Source organism: Trachypithecus francoisi, unplaced genomic scaffold (assembly GCF_009764315.1).
Source record: "Trachypithecus francoisi isolate TF-2019V2 unplaced genomic scaffold, Tfra_2.0 Lachesis_group1, whole genome shotgun sequence".
Lineage (NCBI taxonomy): Eukaryota > Metazoa > Chordata > Mammalia > Primates > Cercopithecidae > Trachypithecus > Trachypithecus francoisi.
This window is the reverse complement of record NW_022681454.1, coordinates 146,867,428-146,894,692: the sequence shown is the minus strand read 5'-3', so window position 1 is coordinate 146,894,692 and position 27,265 is coordinate 146,867,428. Positions and strand designations below refer to the sequence as shown.

Genomic DNA, 27,265 nt, shown 5'->3' with positions numbered 1-27,265 from the left:
GACAAATTTTGAAAGAAGTTCTACTGTGGCTAAAATGCTATCAAATAGAGTAAAAGAAGCCAATGCTCATTTACCATTCCCCAAATCCTAAGGCCTTTAAGAATTATAGTAATCTACTCTGCCTGAGCTCTACAAATGGAACAACAAAGTCTGGATTACACTGCATCTATTTGCAGCATGGTTTACTGAATATTTTAAGCACACTGTTGAGACCTACTGGAAAAAAATTCATTTCAAAATATTACTGCTCTTTGACACTGCACCTGGTTATCTAAGAGCTCTGATGCAGATGTACAGCAAGATCCACGTTGTTTTCATGCCTGCTAGCTCAACATCCATTCTGCAGCTCCCAGATCAAGAATTCATTTCAACTTTCAAGTCTGATGTAAGAAATATATTTTGTAAGGCTGTACTTGCCATAATGATTCCTCTGATGGATTCAGGCTAAGTAAATGGAAAACCTTCCAGAAACCATTCTAGATACCATGAAGAACATTTATGATTCATGGGAAGAAGTCAATGACATATTAACATCAACAGGAGTTTAGAAGAAGTTGACACCAACCCTCATGAATGACTGAGGGGTTTAATACTTCAGCAAAAGAAGTCGTTGTAGATGTGGTGGAAATAGCAAGAGAACTAGAATTAGAAGTGGAGCCTAAATATATGATTGAATTACTGCAATCTCATGATAAAACTTCAACAGAATAGGAGTCACTTCTAATGGATGAGCAAAGTGATTTCTTGAGGTCGAATCTACTCCTGGTGTAGATGCCATGAACATTGTTGAAATGACGACAAAGGATTTAGAATATTCCATAAACCTAGTTGACAAAGCAGCAGCAGGACTTGGGAGGATTGACAAAATTTTGAAAGAAGTTCTACTGTGGCTAAAATGCTATCAAATAGCATATCACACATACACAGAAACCTTCCATGAAAGGAAGAGGTAAACTTCATTCTTGTGTTATTTTAAGAAACCGCTTGGCCGGGCGCGGTGGCTCAAGCCTGTAATCCCAGCACTTTGGGAGGCCGAGACGGGCGGATCACGAGGTCAGGAGATCGAGACCATCCTGGCTAACATGGTGAAACCCCGTCTCTACTAAAAAAAAAAAATACAAAAAACTAGCCGGGCGAGGTGGCGGGCGCCTGTAGTCCCAGCTACTGGGGAGGCTGAGGCGGGAGAATGGCGTAAACCCGGAGGCGGAGCTTGCAGTGAGCTGAGATCCGGCCACTGCACTCCAGCCTGGGCGACAGAGCGAGACTCCGTCTCAAAAAAAAAAAAAAAAAAAAAAAGAACCGCCATAGCCACCCCCACCTTCAGCAACCACCACCCTGATCAATCAGCACCACCAACATCAAGGCAAGACCCCATACCAGCAAAAATATTATGACTTGAGGCTTAGATGATCGTTAGTTTTGTGTTTTTTTTTTTTTTTTTTTTTTTTTTGACAAAGTTTCACTCTTGTTGCCTAGACTGGAGTGCAATGGCGCAGTCTCAGTTCACTGCAACCTCCGCCTCCTGGGTATAAGCAATTCTCGTGCCTCAGCCTCCCAAGTAGCTGAGATTAAAGGCACCTGCCACTATGTCTAGCTGATTTTTTTGTATTTTTAGTAGAGATGGGTTTTCACCATATTGGCCAGGCTGGTCTCAAACTCCTGACCTCAGGTGATCCGCCTGCCTCGGCCTCCCAAAGCGTTGGGATTACAGGCATGAGCCACGGTGCCCAGCTTGCAGTAAACCTTTTTAAATTAAGGTAGGTACATTGTTTGACATAATGCTACTGCACATTTAACAGGCTACAGTATAGCTCAACATAACTTATCTGTGCTAGGAAGCCAAACATTTTGTGTGATGTACTTTATTACAAAATTCATTTAATTTTAATTCACTTTATTGTGTCGTTAACTTCATTGCAGTGGTGTGGAACCAAACCTGCCATATCTTCGAAGTATGCTTGTATGGACTGCAGCACTATTTTTCTCCAACAAGCAATTTTTTACTTAGATTCAATTAGATGCACATAGTTAAGCCTAGCCTTTTATCGCTAGAGAAATCAATGACAATAAGGCTGAAAGTAAGCATTTCCTCCACCTAAACAGAACAGAGTAAAATAAGCCACAGCAGAGCTTCTTGAACTGCACAGCGACCCACAAACTAGCTGATCACATATAAAATTTTGACTTAGGGGTTTTCCATGGAAGACAAGAACCACAGTTTATTATAGGCTCTCAAAAGCTATTGTGAGACCCCAAACACTTCTCATTTACAAAATTAGAAAACTGGACTAAATATTTTCCTGTATCAGTTATACATCCTAAAATACTATATTGACTTTGCAGCTGTCCTTGTTTTCATAAGGCATGATGAATAAATGACCCTTTCATTAAATCCAATAAAATTTATAAAGTAATATTACATATGACACATACTGGTATAAATTGCTATCAGCAGGCATTCATAATAAGATACAAAAACAACAAAACAAATTCAGAAGTTAGCCATGACCAAAAGCATTAAATAACTTTTCAAGGCATCTATAACTCAATTCTGAGTCAAATGTCACAAAGCAAAAAGTCAGCTGAATTCACTACATACCATACTTTTAGGGCTTTTGGCATAGAGGCAAATGTTATAAAGCAAACGTTTAATGAAACGGTAGGTCTTTTAGTTCAAGATTAAGGTGACAAAGTATCATAATGTGGGCTACTCACTAAAAAAAAATTTTCTCTTTTTTTTTTTTTCCCCCTGCTAAATATTTTCAGGATGAGTCAGTCGGTCTGTATTTGCTTTGGGCATAAAATCAACATGCTAGTCAACTAGCTTTTCTCTTTTCATTTAAGTAGTTTCTAGAGCAGAAAGTAGCAGAGGTGGAGGTGGTAAGAGGAATGCAGGCCTCAATTTACACAATAGGAATTTCACAGACTATGTATTATTCCATAAAACAAATGAAGTGTGTGCACTGTACTTGCTTCATATCTAATCCATTTGTAAGCCTTTCCCAGGTATGGAAATACTGGGGCATATATCCATGACTTTGCCAACTGGAAAAACTTTTTGTCTACAGCTTTGATAGTACCTCTCAAATCACAAAATGCTTAAGAGTCTCTTCAAGTAACCTACCTCTAGGAATCTATCCCAAGGAAAGAAAATGATCTAAAGCATGTTGAAATCTATGGACAATAAGTTGCTCCGAGGATAAAAGAAGGAAAAACTAAAAACACCCCTAACATCCACAGATAGACTGAAAAAATCATGGTATATCTACCCAATTTAACATTATTCAGTCATTCAGGTATGCAATATGAAGATGACATAACAACATGGAAGAGTACAATAAGAACACCAGGATACATGATCACATGGAAAAACCGTGCTATTTAAAAAGTATGTGCACGAATGTATGTAACTGCATTAACACAACTATTGTTATTACTATTGTTATTTTGAGACAGAGCCTCACTCAACTCTGTTGTCGAGGCTGGAGTGCAGTGGCATGATCTCAGCTCACTACAACCTCCGCTTCCTGGATTCAAGTGATTCTCCAGGCTCAGCCTCCTGAGTAGCTGAGATTACAGGTGTGCACTGCCATGCCCAGCTAGTTTTTGTATTTTTAGTAGAGATGGTGTTCCCATGTTGGCCAGGTTGGTCTCTAACTCCTGACCTCAAGCGATCAGGAGCTCATGACCAGCCTGGCCAGGAGGCCCACCTTGGCCTCCCAAAGTGCTGGGATTACAGGCATGAGCCACTGTGCCTGGCCAACAAAATTGTTATTATTGATGCCCTTTAAGAAGTAGAGTGGGATCAGGAAAGAAAGGCAGATGTGAACAGACTCTCAGTTTTTGTATTTCTGAATTGTTTAAATTTTTCTAATGCAAACATACTTATTTTTCTCTGTAAAAAAGAAACAAAAACATGTATACTGTATATGAAAATATATATAGGGCGGGCGGAGCAAGATGGCCGAATAGGAGCAGCTCCAGTCTCCAACTCCCAGCGCGAGCGACACAGAAGACCGGTGATTTCTGCGTTTTCAACTGAGGTACTGGGGTCATCTCGCTAGGGAGTGCCGGACAATCGGTGCTGGTCAGCTGCTGCAGCCTGACCAGCGTGAGCTGAAGCAGAGCGAGGCATCGCCTCACCTGGAAGTGCAAGGGGGAAAGGAATCCCTTTTCCTAGCCAGGGGAACTGAGACACAACACCTGGAAAATCGGGTAACTCCCACCCCAATACTGCGCTTTAAGGAAACAGGCACACCAGGAGAATATATCCCACACCTGGCCGGAGGGTCCCACGCCACGGAGCCTCCCTCACTGCTAACACAGCCGTCTGCGGCGATCTATCTGCAAGGCAGCAGCAAGGCTGGGGGAGGGGCGCCCGCCATTGCTGAGGCTTAAGTAGGTAAACAAAGCCTCTGGGAAGCTCGAACTGGGTGGAGCTCACAGCAGCTCAAGGAAGCCTGCCTGTCTCTGTAGACTCTACCTCTGCGGACAGCGCACAGCTGCAGCCCATTAGGGGAAGAGCGGGGGCGGTGCAGACGCGAACTACTCTGTCTGACAGCTTTGGGGAGAGCCGTGGATCTCCTAACGCGGAGGTTGAGATCCGAGAACGGACAGACTGCCTGCTCAGGTGGTCCCTGACCCCTGAGTAGCCTAGCTGGGAGACATCCCCCACTAGGGGCAGTCTGACACCCCACACCTCACAGGGTGGCGTCACCCCTGAGAGGAACTTCCAAAGAAAGAATCAGACAGGTACACTCGCTGTTCAGCAATATTCTATCTTCGGCAACCTCTGCTGCTGATACCCAGGCAAACAGGGTCTGGAGTGGACCTCAAGCAATCTCCAACAGACCAACAGACAGTCCTTCTGACTGTCAGACGGAAAACTATCAAACAGGAAGGACACCTATACCAAAACCCCATCCATACGTCACCATCATCAAAGTCCAGAGACAGATAAAACCACAAAGATGGGGAAGAAGCAGGGCAGAAAAGCTGGAAATTCAAAAAATAAGAGCGCATCTCCCTCTGCAAAGGAGCGCAGCCCATCGCCAGCAACGGATCAAAGCTGGTCAGAGAATGACTTTGACGAGATGAGAGAAGAAGGCTTCACTCCATCAAACCTCTCAGAGCTAAAGGAGGAATTACGTACCCAGCGCAAAGAAACTAAAAATCTTGAAAAAAAAGTGGAAGAATTGACAGCTAGATTAATTAATGCAGAGAAGATCATAAACGAAATGACAGAGATGAAAACCATGACACGAGAAATACGTGACAATGCACAAGCTTCAGTAACCGACTCGATCAACTGGAAGAAAGAGTATCAGCGATTGAGGATCAAATGAATGAAATGAAGCAAGAAGAGAAACCAAAAGAAAAAAGAAGAAAAAGAAATGAACAAAGCCTGCAAGAAGTATGGGATTATGTAAAAAGACCAAATCTACGTCTGACTGGGGTGCCTGAAAGTGAGGGGGAAAATGGAACCAAGTTGAAAACACTCTTCAGGATATCATCCAGGAGAACTTCCCCAACCTAGTAGGGCAGGCCAACATTCAAATTCAGGAAATACAGAGAACGCCACAAAGATACTCCTCCAGAAGAGCAACTCCAAGACACATAATTGCCAGATTCACCAAAGTTGAAATGAAGGAAAAATCTTAAGGGCAGCCAGAGAGAAAGGTCGGGTTACCCACAAAGGGAAGCCCATCAGAGTAACAGCAGACCTCTCGGCAGAAACTCTACAAGCCAGAAGAGAGTGGGGGCCAATATTCAACGTTCTTAAAGAAAAGAATTTTCAACCCAGAATTTCATATCCAGCCAAACTAAGCTTCATCAGTGAAGGAGAAATAAAATCCTTTACAGATAAGCAAATGCTAGAGATTTTGTCACCACCAGGCCTGCCTTACAAGAGACCCTGAAGGAAGCCCTAAACATGGAAAGGAACAAGCGGTACCAGCCATTGCAAAAACATGCCAAAATGTAAAGACCATCGAGGCTAGGAAGAAACTGCATCAACTAACGAGCAAAATAACCAGTTAACATCATAATGACAGGATCAAGTTCACACATAACAATATTAACCTTAAATGTAAATGGACTAAATGCTCCAATTAAAAGACACAGACTGGCAAACTGGATCAAGAGTCAAGACCCATCAGTCTGCTGTATTCAGGAGACCCATCTCACATGCAGCGACATACATAGGCTCAAAATAAAGGGATGGAGGAAGATCTACCAAGCAAATGGAGAACAAAAAAAGCAGGGGTTGCAATCCTAGTCTCTGATAAAACAGACTTTAAACCATCAAAGATCAAAAGAGACAAAGAAGGCCATTACATCATGGTAAAGGGATCAATTCAACAGGAAGAGCTAACTCTCCTAAATATATATGCACCCAATACAGGAGCACCCAGATTCATAAAGCAAGTCCTTAGAGACCTACAAAGAGACTTAGACTCCCATACAATAATAATGGGAGACTTCAACACTCCACTGTCAACATTAGACAGATCAACGAGACAGAAAGTTAACAAGGATATCCAGGAATTGAACTCATCTCTGCACCAAGCGGACCTAATAGACATCTATAGAACTCTCCACCCCAAATCAACAGAATATACATTCTTCTCAGCACCACATCGCACTTATTCCAAAATTGACCACATAATTGGAAGTAAAGCACTCCTCAGCAAATGTAAAAGAACAGAAATTATAACAAACTGTCTCTCAGACCACAGTGCAATCAAACTAGAACTCAGGACTAAGAAACTCAATCAAAACCGCTCAACTACATGGAAACTGAACAACCTGCTCCTGAATGACTACTGGGTACATAACGAAATGAAGCAGAAATAAAGATGTTCTTTGAAACCAATGAGAACAAAGATACAACATACCAGAATCTCTGGGACACATTTAAAGCAGTGTGTAGAGGGAAATTTATAGCACTAAATGCCCACAAGAGAAAGCAGGAGAGATCTAAAATTGACACTCTAACATCACAATTAAAAGAACTAGAGAGGCAAGAGCAAACACATTCAAAAGCTAGCAGAAGGCAAGAAATAACTAAGATCAGAGCAGAACTGAAGGAGATAGAGACACAAAAAACCCTCCAAAAAATCAATGAATCCAGGAGTTGGTTTTTTGAAAAGATCAACAAAATTGACAGACCGCTAGCTAGACTAATAAAGAAGAAAAGAGAGAGGAATCAAATAGACGCAATAAAAAATGATAAGGGGATATCACCACCGACCCCACAGAAATACAAACTACCATCAGAGAATACTATAAACACCTCTACGCAAATCAACTAGAAAATCTAGAAGAAATGGATAATTTCCTGGACACTTACACTCTCCCAAGACTAAACCAGGAAGAAGTTGAATCCCTGAATAGACCAATAGCAGGCTCTGAAATTGAGGCAACATTAATAGCCTACCCACCAAAAAAAGTCCAGGACCAGATGGATTCACAGCTGAATTCTACCAGAGGTACAAGGAGGAGCTGGTACCATTCCTTCTGAAACTATTCAATCAATAGAAAAAGAGGGAATCCTCCCTAACTCTTTTTATGAGGCCAACATCATCCTGATACCAAAGCCTGGCAGAGACACAACAAAAAGAGAGAATTTTAGACCAATATCCCTGATGAACATCGATGCAAAAATCCTCAATAAAATACTGGCAAACCGGATTCAGCAGCACATCAAAAAGCTTATCCACCATGATCAAGTGGGCTTCATCCCTGGGATGCAAGGCTGGTTCAGTATATGCAAATCAATAAACGTAATCCAGCATATAAACAGAACCAAAGACAAGAACCACATGATTATCTCAATAGATGCAGAAAAGGCTTTTGACAAAATTCAACAGCCCTTATGCTAAAAACGCTCAATAAATTTGGTATTGATGGAACGTACCTCAAAATAATAAGAGCTATTTATGACAAACCCACAGCTAATATCATACTGAATGGGCAAAAACTGGAAAAATTCCCTTTGAAAACTGGCACAAGACAGGGATGCCCTCTCTCACCACTCCTATTCAACATAGTGTTGGAAGTTCTGGCTACGGCAATCAGGCAAGAGAAAGAAATCAAGGGTATCCAGTTAGGAAAAGAAGAAGTCAAATTGTCCCTGTTTGCAGATGACATGATTGTATATTTAGAAAACCCCATTGTCTCAGCCCAAAATCTGCTTAAGCTGATAAGCAACTTCAGCAAAGTCTCAGGATACAAAATTAATGTGCAAAAATCACAAGCATTCTTATACACCAGTAACAGACAAGCAGAGAGCCAAATCAGGAATCAACTTCCATTCACAATTGCTTCAAAGAGAATCAAATACCTAGGAATCCAGCTTACAAGGGATGTAAAGGACCTCTTCAAGGAGAACTACAAACCACTGCTCAGTGAAATCAAGAGGACACAAACAATGGAAGAACATACCATGCTCATGGATAGGAAGAATCAATATCGTGAAAATGGCCATACTGCCCAAGGTGATTTATAGATTCAATGCCATCCCCATCAAGCTACCAATGACTTTCTTCACAGAATTGGAAAAAACTGCTTTAAAGTTCATATGGAACCAAAAAAGAGCCCGCATTGCCAAGACAATCCTAAGTCAAAAGGACAAAGCTGGAGGCGTCACGCTACCTGACTTCAAACTATACTACAAGGCTACAGTAACCAAAACAGCATGGTACTGGTACCACAACAGAGATATAGACCAATGGAACAGAACAGAGTCCTCAGAAATAATACCACACATCTACAGCCATCTGATCTTTGACAAACCTGAGAGAAACAAGAAATGGGGAAAGGATTCCCTATTTAATAAATGGTGCTGGGAAAATTGGCTAGCCATAAGTAGAAAGCTGAAACTGGATCCTTTCCTTACCCCTTATACGAAAATTAATTCAAGATGGATTAGAGACTTAAATGTTAGACCTAATACCATAAAAACCCTAGAAGAAAATCTAGGTAGTACCATTCAGGACATAGGCATGGGCAAGGACTTCATGTCTAAAACACCAAAAGCAACGGCAGCAAAAGCAAAAATTGACACATGGGATCTAATTAAACTAAAGAGCTTTTGCACAGCCAAAGAAACTACCATCAGAGTGAACAGGCAACCTACAGAATGGGAAAAAATTTTTGCAACCTACTCATCTGACAAGGGCTAATATCCAGAATCTACCAAGAACTCAAACAAATATACAAGAAAAAGCAACAACCCCATCAAAAAGTGGGGAAAGGATATGAACAGACATTTCTCAAAAGAAGACATCCATACAGCCAACAGACACATGAAAAATGCTCATCATCACTGGCCATCAGAGAAATGCAAATCAAAACCACAATGAGATACCATCTCACACCAGTTAGAATGGCAATCATTAAGAAGTCAGGAAACAACAGGTGTTGGAGAGGATGTGGAGAAATAGGAACACTTTTACACTGTTGGTGGGATTGTAAACTAGTTCAACCATTATGGAAAACAGTATGGCGATTCCTCAAGGATCTAGAACTAGATGTACCATATGACCCAGCCATCCCACTACTGGGTATATACCCAAAGGATTATAAATTACTCTACTACAAAGACACATGCACACGTTTGTTTATTGCGGCACTATTCACAATAGCAAAGACTTGGAATCAACCCAAATGTCCATCTGTGACAGACTGGATTAAGAAAATGTGGCACATATACACCATGGAATACTATGCAGCCATCAAAAAGGATGAGTTTGCGTCCTTTGTAGGGACATGGATGCAGCTGGAAACCATCATTCTTAGCAAACTATCACAAGAAGAGAAAACCAAACACCGCATGTTCTCACTCATAGGTGGGAACTGAACAATGAGATCACTTGGACTCGGGAAGGGGAACATCACACACTGGGGCCTATCATGGGGAGGGGGGAGGAGGGAGGGATTGCATGGGGAGTTATACATGATATAAACGTCATGCACATGTACCCTAGAACTTAAAGTATAATAAAAAAAAAAAAAAAAAAAATCATGAGGGCTAGAAATCAGTGGTCAAAATATCCCTCAGGAATGAAAGTGAAATAAAAACATTCTGAGATTAAGGAAACCAAGAGAATTTGTTACCAGCAAACCTGCTATGAATGTTCAAGGAAGTTTGTCAGCTGAAGAGACATGGTATCAAAGGGAAAACTTGGAACTATAAAAATGAAGGAAAAATAAAAGAAATTATAAAAAAAAAAAAAAAGAAAATATATATAGGAATAGTAAATTATAAAAATATAGCATTAAAATTGAAAGTTTTTTCTGTATTTTCTAAATTTTCTGAAGCATCATATTCCCTAATTTTAAAAATTAAATCTATAAAATAACTCTAAGGGTCATCTTTTTGTCTAGCACTAACCACTCTTTAATCTACTTTTTCATTTTTCAGATCCTACTCAAAAGTATAATTTTGCAACACAACTTATTACCCACGTTTTTATCTGGTAAACACCAAGTGAAACTGCATCACTCTAAAATCTAGAACAATTGTTTTTTGAAATCACCTGATTAGCTTATTTGACCTGTCCCTCATCATTACCACTGAAGCCTCTCCCAGAGCCTGAGCATGGGGCTTACAGGACAGCCATGAAGACTGTAGGGTCCAGAATCACACTTCCTGGGGATGAATCCTAGCTCCATCACCAGTTGTGTAATTCTGAATAGGTACTTGATTTTTTTTGCCTCAATTTCCCCACTGTAAAATGGGAATTATAGTACCTAATTCTCAAAGTTGTAAGGATCAGTGGAGGATATGAATATACAATTTTTCCAAGATGGTGGATTGTTTACAACAGGCCTCTATCACTTGAAAAGACAAAATAGTGTGTGTTGATTCATGCTGTGAACTTTTTTCTAAGAAGCAACAGAGGAACTTAACAGGAAAACTGAAAGAAACCACAGACCCTCTGACAAACGCAGTGGGCTGCGGCCTATACTGTGAGCCTGGTGGAAAACTGTAAGTCCCCAGGGTATGCGAGAAGAAGGGATGGCCACCATGACACCTCACACTGGGGAACTCAGCAATCCAGACCACAGGGGAGGGACTTTGCCCTTAGGCCTACCCAGTGCTGGAGCTGGTTTACTGAGCAGTGGGGAATATATGAGAAGGAGTGGCATCAGGACGGACTTTACATGCATTCCCAGACTCCAGCGGGGACGGAGGGAAGCCATTCCTGATCCCACTCCACAGGGGACCTTGCAGAAGTCGGCCAGATAACTCAGACGGCAGTCATAGGTTGAGAGAAGCTCCTAACTGAGATCTGCGATATAATCTCAAGTGGGGATGAACCCCTTTAGCCAGAACCAAGGGGTGAGTGGGAAGTGTGCTGCAGCCATGGGCACAGGAGCTGGGCACCCCTGCTTCAGGGGCAGACCGAGAGGGGCATAGCCTGAAAGCCCTGGTTTCTCTCTCCTCAAGGAAGGCTTATGGCCTGAGGCATTTTTGAGTTCTGAGCACAGATTGCCTGGAACTTAGCTAGCTGCTGCTAGTGGAACACTGCCTACGAGAGACCTGCCTTGCCAAGTGCGTGGGAGCTGGTGGGAATTACTGCCGTCTGCTATTCCCCACTCCCCAGGCAGACTCTTCTGTACAGCAGAGGCAGCGGCACTCCTCCCTGGACCATTACCCCAGTGGCCAGAGAACTGACCCCTGATCCCCACTGGGGCCACTGCTTGCAACTGCACATGAAAAACCAGAGTGCAGTCCCGCCTTAACCAGTCCCTACCTGGCATTGCCCCTCCACCCACCCTGGTAGCTTAACACAAAGGACAGAAATTTTTGGAAGCCTTATGGCACTGCTCATCGCCTGAGACACCAGAGTGTCTCCCCTGGGTAACATATGGCAAACACAAATCCCACCACCACCACCACCACCACCACAGCTGGCACTCTTTTGCACTCTAGGAGTCAACCAACATAGCCAATACATTACAGCATCGCCAGGTAGAAGAACACAGCATGCAGGAACGGAAAAATGTGTGTGTAACCTCACTATCACCATGGCCTTGATCACCCTAGCTAACCAAGAGGCCCTGACTCTGTCCACATAACCAGTTCATTACTACTACAATCTGGCATTTGAGAAAGCCAACACGCTAAGGCTATTTATAACCAAGGAATCTCAGAGTCTATGTCACTCCCCTGCCACCTCTATCAGCGCTGGTGCTGGTACCTGCTGCTGGGAGACTTGAGGACCGGTCACATCACTGGATCCCTTGCAGACATTCCCTAGCACCAGCCTGGAGTATCCACTGGGTAGCTAGACCTAGAGGAGCAGCAGCATTCATAGTGGTCTGATCCTCAGGGACTCCTACTTCTAGGGGAAGGGAACATCACATGGGACAAAAGAATCCAGACATAGGCCTTGAGTCCTTGAACTTTCCACTTGTGGGAAGTTTCTTTCAGCAGAGGCATAGGCGCAGTACTGGGCTCAGCAGGGAAAGTCTGTAGCTCTACCCCAATAGCCAGGAAGCCCTGGTGCTTGTGAAGGACCTCGGAGAAGGGAGTGCTTCTTCTCCCCCTCAGCTACTACTGAAGACACAGCAGGGGCTTCTCCCACGGGAGCTCAGCATGGATACATACACCTGTAGACAGCCCTTCTGGAACACTTCCGGGTGACTGCATCCCCATAGGAGGAGTGCCCTCCAGGTTCAGGCTTGCACGAGGTATAAAGTCACAATTCCTCTCTACATAGAACAGCAACATGCCTGCAGATGAAAAGAGGTGTCTGTCTGATCTGAACAGCTGAACACTGGGTCAGTTACATTCCTGCTGGTGTAGCAGGGAAGCAGAGTTGGCTCCCTCCCTTCCCCTTGAAAAAATTTCAGCAGTTTCACCAAGAGCTCCCCTGGCCACCTCCATCAAGGTTGGGACCTCTGCTCACCACTGGATATTACATTTACCCATCACCACTGGATATTACATTTATCCACCCATTTTAGCCATGACCGTTTTTTAACCATGGATACCTCCCCTACTGGCCTGAAGTCTGAACTGTTCAACTGAGTAAATAAAATACTGCGGAAAATAAATTAATTAAAAACTGTACACCACTAGGGAATGAGATAAGCTTCAAGAGATCTCTGCCATTTCAATTCCACAGCAATCAACCTGCTCACACACCAAGCACATTGCTAAAACCACCACCTGAGAAAGCCATCATACAAAGACTCTCTATAACCAAATAACTCATACAGTGTCTTCATCCCTGAAAGAACCAAGAGCCAAGTCAGGCTACAATAAACATTAAAGATACATTCTCAAGGGAAAAAAACCCACAAAAACAAACAATTGAAACAAAAATAAATTCAAGAAAAATTAGTCTACCCAAATGAAAAGGAACCAGAAAAATAATCCTGGCAACAAAACAGGGTTCTATAATGGCACCAAAAGATCACACTAGCTCTTCAGCAATGGCTCCAAAACAAGATAAAATCTTTGAAATACTAGATAAAGAATTCAAAAGGTTATTAGCTACACAAGGACATACAAGAGAAAGGTAAAAACCAACATAAAGAAAATTTTAAAACCACTTACGATGTGAATGACAAATTTTGTAAAGAGACAGCTACTTTCAAGAAAGCCAATCAAGACTTCTGGAAATGAAAAACACATTTAGGGAATTACAAAATGCAGTGGAAACTTTTAACAGACTAAATAAAGTAGAATAATTTCAGAACTCAGAAACTTCAAACTAATCCAACCAGAAAGAAATAATTAAAAGAAATGAACAAAGCCTCCAGAAAATACAGGATTACTTGGCCAAACTTAAGAACCTTTGGTATACCTGAGGGAGAAGAGAAAGCAAAAAGGTTGGAAAACTTATTTGAAGGAATAATTAAGGAAAACGTCCCTGGTCTTGCCAGAGATTTAGATCTCCAAATACAAGAAGCTCAAAAAATTCCTGGGGGATTCATTGCAAAAAGAACATTACCAAGGCATACAGTCATCACACTATCTAAAGTCAACACAAATAAATGAATTCTAAGAGCAGTGAGACGAAAGCATCAGGTAACCTATATAGGAAAACCTATCAGACTAATAGAAGACTTTTCAGCAGAAACTTTATAAGCCAAAAGGGAGTGGGGTCTTATTTTTAGCCTCCCTAAACAGAATAGCTGTCAGCCAAGAATTTTGAATCCAGCAAAACTAAGTGTCATAAATGAAGGCAAAATAAAGTCTTTTTCAGACAAGCAAATGCTATGGAAATGTTACTACCAGATCAGCCCCACAAGACATGCTAAAAGAAGTTCTAAATCTTGAAACAAAGGGTCAACATGCCCCATAATAGAGCCTCTTGACAGCATAAAACTCACAGGGCCTATAAAAAAAATACCACGATGAATAAAAGTATCTAAGTAATAATCAACATGATGACAGGAACAGTACTTTACACTCTCAATATTAACATTGAATGTAAATGGTATAAATGCACTACCTAAAAGATACAGATTGGCAGAGTGGATTTTTTTTTTTTTTTTTTTTTTTTGAATCACAAACCAAATACCTGCTGTTTTCAAGAGACTAATCTAACATGTAAGGATTCTTATAAAGGTAAAGGGGTAGAAAAACATATTCCACACAAATAAAAACCAAAAGCAAACAGGAGTAGCTATTGTTGTATCAGACAAATCAGACTTTAAAGCAACAATGGTAAAAATAAAAGACAAAGAAGTTCATTAAAGATGAAAGGATCACTCTAACAGGAAGATACTACAATCCTAAATATATATGCACCTGACTCTGGAGCTCCCAGATTCATAAAAGTTACTACTAGACCTAAGAAAAGAGATAGACAGCAACACAACAACCGTGGGGGAATGCAACACTCCACTGACAACACTAGACAGGTTATCAAGGCAGAAAGTCAACAAGGAGACATGGACTTAAACTACACTCTAGAACATATGGACCTAACAGATATTTACAGAACATTATACCCAATAACTACAGAATATACATTCTTCTAATAAGTACATGGAACATTCTCCAAGATATACAGACCATATGATAGGCCACCAAACAAATCTTAATACATTTTTAAAAAATCAAAATTACTTCAAGTATCTTCTCAGACCACAATGGAATAAAACTAACTACAAAAGGAACCCTCAAAACTATACAAATACACAGATACTAAACAATCTTCTCCTGAATAATTTTTGAGTTAACACTGAAATCAAAATGGAAATTTAAAAATTCTTTGAAATGAATAATAGTGACACAAGTTGTCAAAACCTCTGGGATACAGCAAAAGCAGTGCTAAGTGGAAAGTTTACAGAACTAAATGCTCATATCAAAAAATCTGAAAGATCACAAATTGACAACCTAATGTCACACCTCAAGGAACAAGAGAAATAAGAACTAAACCAAACGCTAGCAGAAGAAAATAGACAATAAAGATCAGAGCAAAACTAAATGAAATTGATATAAAAAAGACAATGCAAAAGATCAATGGAAAAAAGTTTCTTTAAAAAGATGAACCAAAATTAACCATTAGCTAGATTAACCAATAATACACTCAATTTTAAATGAAAATAGAAACATTACAACGGACACAACAAAAATAAAAATGATCATTCAAGACTACTATGAACATCTCTATGCATACAAACGTGGAAATCTAGAGGAAATGCACCAATTCCTGGAAACATACAAACCTACTAGCTTGAATCAGAAAGAAATATAAATCCTGAACAGACCAGTAACTAGTAGTGACATTGAATCAATAATATAAAAACTGCCAAAAAAGAAAAAAAAAGCCCAGGGCCAGATTCACAGCCAAATTATATCAGATATTCAAAGAGGAATTGGTACGAATCCTATTGAAACTATTCTAAAACACTGAGAAAGAGGGAATCCACCCTAACTCATTCTATTAACCCAGTACTACCCTGAAACCCAAACTAGAAAAGGATATAACAAAAAGGAAAACTACAGACCAATATCCCTGATGAACATAGATGCAAAAATCCTCAACGAAATACTAACAAGCTGAATCCAACAATACATCAAAAAGATAATTATGGCTGGGCACAGTGGCTCACACCTGTAATTCCCAGCCCTTTGGGAGGCTGAAGCGAGCAGATCACCTGAGGTCAGGAATTAGAGACCAGTCTGGCCAACATGATAAAACTGTCTCTACTAAAAATACAAAAATTAGCCAGGTATAGTGGCATGCGCCTATAATTCCAGCTACTCGGGAGGCTGAGGCATGAGAATCTCTTGAACCCAGGAGGCAGTGGTTGCACTGGGCCAAGATCACACCACTGCACTCCAGCCTGGGCGACAGAACAAGACTCTGTCTGGGGGAAGGAAAAAAAAAAGATAATTCACCACAGTCAAGTGGGTTTCATCCCAGGCATGCATGGATAATTTAATAAATACAAGTCAATAAATGAGATACATCACATAAACAGAATTTTAAAAAAAACAATATGAGCATCTCAATCAATGCAGAAAAAGCATTCAATAAAAGCCAGTATCCTTTTATGATTTTTTTTAAAAAAAGAAAACCTTCAACAAACTAGACACAGAAGGAACATATCTCAAAATAATAAAAGCCATTATCAGACAAATCCACAGCCAACATTATACTGAATGGAGACAAATTGAAAGTATTCCCCCTAAGAACTGGAACAGGACAACAACGCCCACTTTTACCACTTCCATTCAATACAGTTACTGGAAGTCCTAGCCACAGCGATAAGGCAAAAGAAAGAAAGGGCATCCAAACTGGAAAACAAGAAGTCAAACTAAGTTTGCTGATGATATTATCATATACCTAGAAAATTCTAAGGATTTCTCTGACTCCTAAATTTGGTAAATAAATAAAGTCTCAGGTTACAAAGTACACAAATCAGTGGCACTATTATACATCAACAATGACCAAGCTAAGAATCAAATCAAGAATTCAATCCTTTATACAATAGCTGCAACAAATAAAATAAAATACCTAGGAATATGCTTAACCAAGGAGATGAGCGATCTCTAGAAGGAGAACTACAATACACTGCTGAAAGAAATCTAAGATGACACAACAAATGGAAAAACATACCATGCTCATGGATTGGAAGAATATTATGAAAATGATCATATGCCCAAAGCAATCTACAAATTCAATGCAATTCTTATCAAAATACCAACATCATTTTTTCACAGTTAGAAACAAGAATCCTAAAATTCATACGAAACCAAAAAAGAGCCCAAATAAGCAATCCTAAGCAAAAAGAACAAAACTGGAGGTATCACATTACCTGACTTCAGATTATACTATAAGGCTACAGTTAGCAAATCAGGATGGTACTGGTATAATCATACACAGATCAACAGAACAGAATACGGAATCTAGAGATAAATTAAAATTCTTAGAACCAATTGATCTTTGACAAAGCAGACAAAAGCATACACTGGGGAAAGGAAACCCTATTCAGTAAGTGGTGCTGGGAAGACTGGATAACCACATGTATAAGAATGAAACTGGATTCCCTATCCCTTATCATATACAAAAATCAACTCAAGATGGATCAAAGATTTAAATCTAAGACCTGAAGCCATAAAAATTCTAGAAGGAAACCTAGGAAAAACTCTTCTGGACACTGACCTAGGTAAAGAACTTGTGACTAAGACCCCAAAAGCACATGCAACCAAAACAAAAATAAACAAAATGAGACCTAATTAAACTAAGAAGCTTCTGCACAGCAAAAGGAATTATCAGAGTAAACAGACAACCTATACAATAGGAGAAAATATTTGCAAACTATGCATTCAACAAAGGACCAATACCCAAATCTACAAGGAACTCAAATCAGTGAGCAAAACAAATAACCCCATCAATAAGTGGGCAAATGACATAAATAGATATTTTTTAAAAGAAGATACACAAATGGCCAACAAAAATACTAAAAAATTCTCCACATCATTAATCATCCAGGAAATGCAAATTAAAACCACAATGACATACCTACCACCTTACCCCTACCAGAATGGCCATTATTAAAAAGTCAAAAAACAACAGATGCTAATGTGGATGTGGTGAAAGGGGAACACTTATACAATGCTGGTGGGAATGTAAATTAGTACAACCTCTATGCAAAACAGTACAAAGCCTTCTTAAAGAACTAAAAGTAGATCTACCAATTGATCCAACAACCTCACTACTGGGTATTTACACAAAGGAAAGTAAGTCATTATATCAAAAAGACACTGCATGCATATGTTTATCATAGCACAATTCACAACTGCAAAGACATGGAACCAATCTAAGTGCCAATGAGTGGATAAAGAAAACGTGGTATACATATACCATGGAATACTACTCAGCTGTAAAAAAGACTGAAATGATGTATTTTGCAGTAACCTAGATGGAGCTAGAGGCCATTATTCTACCTGTAGTAACTTAGGAATAGAAAACCAAATACTGTATGTTCTCACTTAAAAGGGGGAACTAAGCTATGGGTACACAAAGGCATACAGGATGGTAAAAAGGACTTTGGAGACTCAGAAGTGGGGAGGGTGGAAGTGGGTAGGGGATAAAAAACTACATGTTGGGTACAATGGACACTACTCAGGTGATAGGTGCAATAAAATCTCAGACTTCACCACCATACAAGTTATCCATGTAACCAAAAACCACTGTGTCCTAAAAGCTACTGAAATTCAAAAAGGCACATATTAAAAAATAAAAGCACTAACATAATGTCTGACATAGTAAGCTATGAGTTGTTATCTATTACCTAATTAAGCGGTTAGCTATTACTCTACACATTGCCAAATACATATGTAACAAAATTAATATTGTGATAACCATTATTATAATCCAAGAAAAATACATTTTATAACAAAATTTGGTAATGCATAAAATTTCAGCTTAATAACTAATTTTAACACTATCTTTATGCTGTATGCATTACTCCCCTTAGACACCAAAGGAATAATTAAGGAAACAAAAGAGTTTGCAGTGATGTCATTTTTATCCCACCTACACTTTACACTGCATAATTTGTTGGAGCTGAAATTGTTTCTTCTAAATATCTCTTCTACTTTGCAACTGACAGGATTTTAGTGTTTTCCTCCAGTTCCCCTTAAAAGGGAGAAAATATTTAAGGTCAAGGGAAATTGCTTTACAATGGATATCAAAATGGCAAAATGTAAGCTTAAAAAGAAGAGGGATATCTAAACATTTCCTTCTTTCTTCACACTTTTTAGATTACTCTTTCAAAAGGGGTTCATCAAAAGCAAAGATTTAAGCCCTACCTCCATCCCCCTTTTGTTTTAACGTAAGTCACTTTAGATTAGTAATCAAAGAAAAAAATAACATTTTTCCTCCCTTTCTATACTTGTATTTCCTGCTGAACAGAAACATCCTACTAATTGCTCTTAGTCTGTTGATTCTTGGTTGAGATAAATTTCCCATTACTTGAGGGAGACCAGGGCTACACATTTTGCAGGTGCGAATGTATCCAGTAAGACAAAACTCAGTTGTCTAGATTTCCATCATCTACAAAAGGAAATGTGGCCGGGCACGGTGGGAACCTTCATAAACTTCATAAACCAGCCCCTTAAAACTCTCACACAGATGTCACAATGGAGTCAGTGACTGTTCATGGCGAATTGCCTAAAAGTTATTGAATTGCCTAAAGTTATTACACGTCTGAAATCCCATCACTTTGGGAGGCCGAGGCAGGAGGATCACGATGTCAGGAGATCGAGACTATCCTGGCCAACATAGTGAAACCCCGTCTCTACTAAAAATACAAAGAAAAAAAAATTAGCTGGGTGTGGTTGCACGTGACTGTAATCTCAGCTACTCGCGAGGCTGAGGCAGGAGAATCACTTGAACCAGGGAGGCGGAGACTGCAGTGAGCCGAGATCACGCCACTGCACTCCAGTCTGGCGACAGAGCCAGACTCCATCCCCCCGCCCCCTCAAAAAAAAAAAAAAAGGAAATGCATGCCTTGGGAGCAGTGTGAGAATTAAAACCAAAGTCTGTCCTTATCTACTTTAAGGAAAAATTATAACAAGGTTAAATAAATTGTAGAAAATGTTTATGAATACTTATCAACAATTTGAGTTTTATGTAGCAACTTTTGAGAAGAGATTGCTTTATCTAAATATGGTTAGGTGATTCAAAAAAAATGAATCTTCACTAGAAAATGTGATTCCAGAAAGCTAAAGTACAAAATACATATTATTTATGTTATGGTATCCACAAAATAGCTAAAGTTTTTAAAAAGTAAAGATGAGAACCTTCATAAACTTTAAGATGGCTGATAAGAGCAGGCACTCCAAGGAGTTGCCATGTTCCCCAAAGAGGACCTGTTGCATGTGAGCATCCTAAGGCTGGCAGTGGTCCCAAAGTCTGGAAGTATTTTACCCATAAAGAATCAACTGCAAGCAATTTCTGATTCTGTTTTGCCTTTGCCCATGACAAGAATCAACTTGTTCCAAAATTCCACAAAATACGTTTCTTTTATGTTAAAACTGCTGTTTCTGGGAAAGCTAAAAGCTAGAATATTTTTTTTTAGACGTGGACAAAAGCTATATTTGGACCTTTTAATCTCTTAACAGAATAAAGGCATTTTTTAAAATTCTCCCTGCTGTATTTTGTTATGAGAATGTCACTCTTTCAAAAAATTTAAAAAGTAAATTTGTTTTCCTATACAATCCCTTTAACTTAAAAGTGCAAGAAGGTTTTATTTTTTAAAACATTTAAGTGAAGCATTTAATCAAAATTAATTGCAAGTTAAAATAAAATTACTTAAGTAAAGAATAACCATGACTTCTCTTTACAGATCATGTTTTCTGGTCATCACATCTATAAACATATGTTATATATTATGTTTTTAGAAAATCAGTAACCATGATACCACTTTTAAGTATTAAGCAGAGTACTTGAAAACTCACAAGATTAAATGATTCCTCACACTTCATATTCTTTTTTTTTTTTTTTAATGGAGTCTCGCTCTATCGCCCAGGCTGGAGTGCAGCGGCGCAATCTTGGCTCACGGCAACCTCCACCTCCTGGGTTCAAGCGATTCTCCTGCCTCAGCCTCCCAAGTAGCTGGGATTACAGGCATGTGCCACCACGCCTGGCTAATCTTTTTGTATTTTTAGTAGAGACGCGGCTTCACCACATTGGCCAGGCTGGTCTCGAACTCCTGACCTTGTGATCCACCCCTCTTGGCCTCCCAAAGTGCTGGGATTACAGGCTTGAGCCACCGTGCCCCGCCCTTGTTCATTCACTTTTTTGAGTCAGGATCTCACTCTGTCCCCAAGGCTGGCATGCAGTGGTGCAATGACAGCTCACTGCAGCCTCGAACTCCGGAGCTCAAGTAATCCTCCTGCCTCAGCCTCCCTAGTAGCTGGGACAGCAGGTGAGCATCACCATGCCCAGCTAACCTTACACTTCACTTTCAATTCTCAGTAAAACCATTTGGGATGTCTTTAGTCCCCTGCAAAGTTGTACTACTCAGTCATATTTCAGCCTCACACAATGTAAACAAATAGATTTAAATCCAAGACAATAAAGATTACAAACTGGCTGGGCGCACAGCATCTCATGACTGTAGTCCCAGTACTTTCAGAGGCCAAGGTAAGTGGATCGCTTGAGCCCAGGAGTTCAAGACCAGCCTGGGAAACACAGGGAAACCCCATTTCTACAAAAAAACAAAAATTAGCTGGGCATGGTGTCATGTGCCTGTAGTCCCAGCTACTCAGGAGGCTGAAGTGGGAGTATCACTTGAGCCCAGGAGGTCAAAACTGCAGTAAGCCGAGACTGCCACTGCCCTTCAGCCTGGGTGGCAGAGTGAGATTCTGTCTCAAAAAAAAAAAAAAAAGACCCTACAAACTGTGACATTCTAACAATCTTGCATCAATCACATCAATAGGTAAGAAACGGACAGAGAGACTATCAGGACATCCATAAATTCTGAAATAAAGCTTAGCATATGGCCTAATAACAAAGTTAATACTTATTCAAACAAGCAGCACTTTCTTTTGAATCAGCTCACTTACTCTACACCAGGATTTCTGAATCTCAGCACTGTTAATAACGTGGACAAGAAAGGATGATGTCGTGGCCGTCCTGCACATCGTAGGATGATGGGCACCACCCCCGGCTTCTACCCACCAGATGCCAGTGGAATCCCCAACCCCAGCTTCAACAATCAAAAAATGACTTTAGACAGTGCCATACCTGCCCTAGGGACAAAACTGTCCCTGGTTGAGAATCAATGCCCTACACTAAAGAAAACCCAAGAATATGGACAAAATCCTAAATATGATTTTATTTGATTTTATAAACAGACATAAAATTTAATCCGTTTTAATAACCAAGTCAGACCTTGTAAATGGAGTCATTGCTAGCAGTAAGATGTGTTCATCCATTTTGAGGGAAGAAAAGATTCAAGGGACACTGCTTTAGCCACATAAATGCTACTGGCACATGACGCATCATCAGGTCTTCAATCGGGAATGCTTTCCAACTCAAAGGATAACCAGCCCCTTAAAACTCTCACACAGGTTCACAACGGAGTCAGTGACTGTTCATGGTGAATTGCCTAAAAGTTATTTAATTTCTATCCTTGTGTTGACGATCAGGAAAATACTAAATGAAAACAACCAATCTGGGTAGGAAGTAACCAGCAAAAAACAAAATTTAGGCAGACAGTTTACAATTTTGTGCATGGACAACTTATCAACAGATCTTAGTTCCTTTCTCATTCCTTTCTCTTCATCTAAGGAAAGCTGTCCTTTCCTTGAGAATTCTCAGAATGCTGATAGTCTTACATACCTGTAGAATTGCTTCTTGGCCTTTTGGCCAAGATCAAGTGTGCATACCCACGGAAACGTTTTTATTATAAAAAGATCAAAATGAGCACTGCTCATTTAAAGGTTTGCAGATTTCATGTTATCTTTATACTTATATCAACCAAAAACAGACTTGAAGTTTTGAAGATCAGCAAGTTCACCCATACAGTACAACATGGACTCAGCATCAAGCAAATGATAGCTTTCAAGGATACCCAGTTCACTGAAAATGCAATATCCAATGTTGTGTTTATCAAAAATTAAATCTAATTTTTCCAAGGAAATATTTTACTCGAAGGTCTTAAAAGATCTTTTTTTGGCACACGAAAAAATAATTAACTCATGTGTTTGATTTTCTAAAATTTGACTGAGATCAGTCTTTTCTTTCTCAGTGCTTGAGTTTTTGTTTTTGAGCAGACATTAGGAAGTAGTAATGGATATGAGAACAGCAAATACTCAATTTCTGATGGCAAGTATAATCTTGTTTCCTTCTGAATTAGCTTTAAAAAATACTTCTGCTGCTACTTTTCTTTAACTGTACAAAGAATTGAAAACATTACATGGAATTTGTTTCTTGCTTTTTCCATTTAACATTTTCTCATGTCTTTAAATATTACTCCAACCATAATTTTCAATGGCCAGTACATATGAATTCCATGGTAATATAACTTAACTATTTTCTACTTTAGGGATTTTTAAACTGCTTTCAACTTTTTGCTTTTATTCTGGGATGAAATTTTTTGTGTAATTATGTTTGCATGTCAGGTCATTTAGGATAAATTCCAAAAGCTAATTTACTAGTTCAAATAGTAAAAACATCTGTATAGTTATACACGTTAACAAATTGCTTTTCACAAAGTTTATGAATTTTATACTTCCATCACCATTTGAGAATACCAATTCACTGCATATTCAAAAACAGTGAACATTTTCTTTGTCAGTTTTAAATATTAAAATATCTCACTTCTTTAATTCACCTTTTTGTGAAACTGAACATTTTTTAATGTTCACTAATTCTATCTTTTCAAATTGTTTAGACTTTTATTCATCTTTTTGATTGTAGCATTTGTCTTTTTCATATTAAATTACTAAACTCAATATTAAAGCATATAAACCCTTGCCTGGCATCCAGAAATTTTTCATTTTTATGTTGTCCATTCAATCTTACCCTTTGTGATTTTCCCATTACCTTATGCTTAGAAAATCTGTTCCCATTTCAACATAACTATTGACATATTTTTAGTTCTTTTGTTTCATTTTGACATCTATATTTCTAACACACCTGGAATTTATTTTTGCTGTGGTATGAAAATGATGATTTAGTATCCAGTAGCATCAGAGCCCATTAATCATTATTTCCAGAATTTTCCTATTCTTCCAGATTAACTTTAAAAATCACTTTGTTAGGTTCCCCATCTACCCCTCCTTAAAAAATCTCATTCAGATTCTTACTGAAATTCTAGTAAACTATAAGTAAAAATCAAATGTATAGAAGAATGTTGAATACTGGCGCCATCAGGCATCCTTATCTTGGACCTAACTGTCACAGAAATACTTCCAGTGTTTATTTACTTTGTAATACATTGGCTTGTTGTTTCAGACAGAAATTTGGTTTTTTCAGTGTAATATTAAAAATCACCTGTTTTTATTACTAAATCTTTAACTGAATCTGGAGTATTTTATCAAATGCCTTTGCAATATCTGTTTGGGATTATGAATATGTGCAATTATGCTTTATCCTATAGATGTCACGAATAAAGAAGTTTCTCAATAGTAAGCCATCCTTTAACTACCAGCATAAGTCCTATTCATCACACTGTATTGTTTTGAAATGTTGATTTTTAGTTCCATGTGCTTTGGTTAACATTTTTGCATGTATAGTCTGGGGCCTTTTTAAGGATAATTTTGTGAATAACTTTAAATTTCAATGGTTATTATTTCAATTAGTTTACTTAGATGCTCGATTTCCTTTTTTTTTTTTTTTTTTTTTTTTTTAAGGAGATGTGGTCTTTTTTGTCACCAGCACTCAGGCTGGAGTGCAGTACACAATCATAGCTCACTGCAGCCCCAAACTCCTGGGTTCAAAGGATCCTCTCACTTCAGCCTCCCAAGTAGCTGGAACTGCAGGAGTGCACCACCACACCTGACTTCAACTTTTTATTTCACCTATATTTTCCCTGAATGTCATTCATTTGGAGATTTCCAAATTTGAGCTCTAATTTTTCAAATCACACCTGTATTTACTGTTTATATCCCTTTTTCCCCTAAATTGGTGAGTTTAGATTTTTTTTCTTTGGTTAGGTATCTCAAATATTTGTCTCTATATGTGTCTTCCCTGTGCCCAGCAATAACCAACTATTTGATTTGTCAAATACCTTTTTCCTTGGCCTAATTTATTTTTACTTACTTGCAGAGTAAATCTTAAGGTGTTCTGTGCTGTACTGTGCTATTCACTAAATTGTACAACATGTCTATCATCATTCACACACATTTGGGGGCAGGTGGCTGTGAGGCACCATGTATCTCATCAATTAATCAGAAATGTCATTCTAATTTTACCATAATCTACTGGAATCTTTAGAACATATTTTTTTAAAATTGTTAATGTTTCAGTAAGCACTGTACTAACTAGATCTGGTCTTAGAAAATTGGAGACTAATTTGATTGTGTTTTTCCCAAAGACACTGCTTAGTGTTTTATATTATTCATTCGCAGCACTTCAAGAGCCAAACGCTTCAAAATAAATTAAGTATGTTACAGGGAAGAGGCAAAACAGAACAAAGAAGCAAATTTAATTTTGGAAAGCATAATTTTACTACAATGTAAATATAAACAATTTAACTTTATGGAATTTGGGGGAAAATACACTTTAGAAGCCAGGCTTCTTTTTGGCAATGATAATCTGATTGTAGCAAAATTCAACACTTATATAACTCTATTCTTGTGTTCTTGCAATATGCCAACTTTTTTTGTCCCTTAGATTCCCTGATACATTGTTACCATAATTTAAATTGCGTTTTCCTGTGCAACTTTTCATTTTTCAAAAATGCTGACTAATTACCTCCATTGCACCCTATGAAACTTTTATGGACATTCCTATAAAAGTACTGTCTTTTGAAATACATTTTCCCTATTATATATAAGTGGGGAAGAAAAGGCTTTTCTAAGAATGTTAAATACTTTTAATTTGGACTCCTGTGATACCCAAGTCCATAACGACGTTACGAATCAACAGTGGTTCTTATTCATAAATAGACGACATGCCATTTAACACAGGATGTCTCCTCAACTTAAACTTTTCCCTCAGAAATTTACATTTTCCTTCCAATAACCAAACGAAATATATGATAGACTTTTCTATACTCACTTGTGAGTCACTTACATTTTTCACAAAAAAAGGTTAATTTTACATACACACACACACACACACACACACACACACACTTCTCAAGTAGGACTCCTAGAAGGATTTCTAGCAGGCTACTAAATTTCTATTGTTAACTATGTAGCCACCATGGCACAGGGATTTTAAAAGTCAGATGGAGAGCTGGCAGCTAGAAGCATCTTACCTGCTTTCCATCCAGGGTGCAGAGCCTCTTGACGACTCCTGAGTCTAGTTTAATGGCTTCGGTGATATCTGTTAAGACTTGTTCAAAGGAATGAGCAGTCTTTTTATTCAGAAGGATCCGCACAGCTTTTCTAGGCTTCACTCCACTTCGAATCACAGTCACTAACTTGGGTTTGATGAAATCTTTACTCTCTTTTACTTCACTTTTCACAGATGAGGCAGCAGCCAGGGCTCGGGGTGTCCCACCCTTGATGTTCACAGACCAGTTCGGATTAATATTTTTGGTGTAATCGACTTTACGAAATGGTTCATTGGATGCACACACGTAACTCTCACCTAAAAAGCAAAATTTGATTTTATTAGCATGATTATCTCTACCATAGAAGGATTTGGTCTAAAGAACAGATGCTGGAGACCCATTAAGTGAACCCTTAACCTTGGCAGGTTCACTAAAAGGGGATGTTCACCCTTTTGCTTTGGCATTCTCCCACCTCCCTCTCTTTTAAATAGTCTAGATTGGTTTTGAGAGAATAACAACGATTACAGGGCAAGAAGCACTGGACCAAATACGTTGACCGAATGTGTCACCTTGGATAATTCATTTCTCCACACTTTGGTCCTCAGTACCATCAGCAATAAACTAAAGTGGCTGAACCAGCTGAATTCTGAAGTACTTTCTGATTCCCAAAACCTCCTATTTATTAATTTGGTTTTAAAAAACCTCATTCTGATAGAAATAATTATATCACAACATATTGATATAAGGAAATAAAAATATATTTCTTCTAATTATAGATTTCAGTTCTAATCAAAGAATAATCACACCATTTTCACACAGCTGACTCAATTAT

The 27,265-nt window shown here is 39.0% G+C and overlaps 1 protein-coding gene across 7 annotated transcripts in view; it reads right to left on the bottom strand.

The window, feature by feature from the left end:
* DCLK2 (doublecortin like kinase 2) overlaps positions 1-27,265 on the bottom strand; it is a 187,266-nt gene that overhangs the window by 136,064 nt on the left and 23,937 nt on the right. For all 7 annotated transcript variants that reach the window (XR_004438176.1, XR_004438175.1, XR_004438174.1 and 4 more), the window contains exon 2: positions 26,416-26,750. Coding sequence is in view for 4 of the 7 variants with exons in the window: in XM_033215452.1 (XP_033071343.1) it covers positions 26,416-26,750 (335 nt within the window). In the remaining 3 variants the exon portion in view is untranslated. The remainder of the gene's footprint in view (positions 1-26,415; positions 26,751-27,265) is intronic.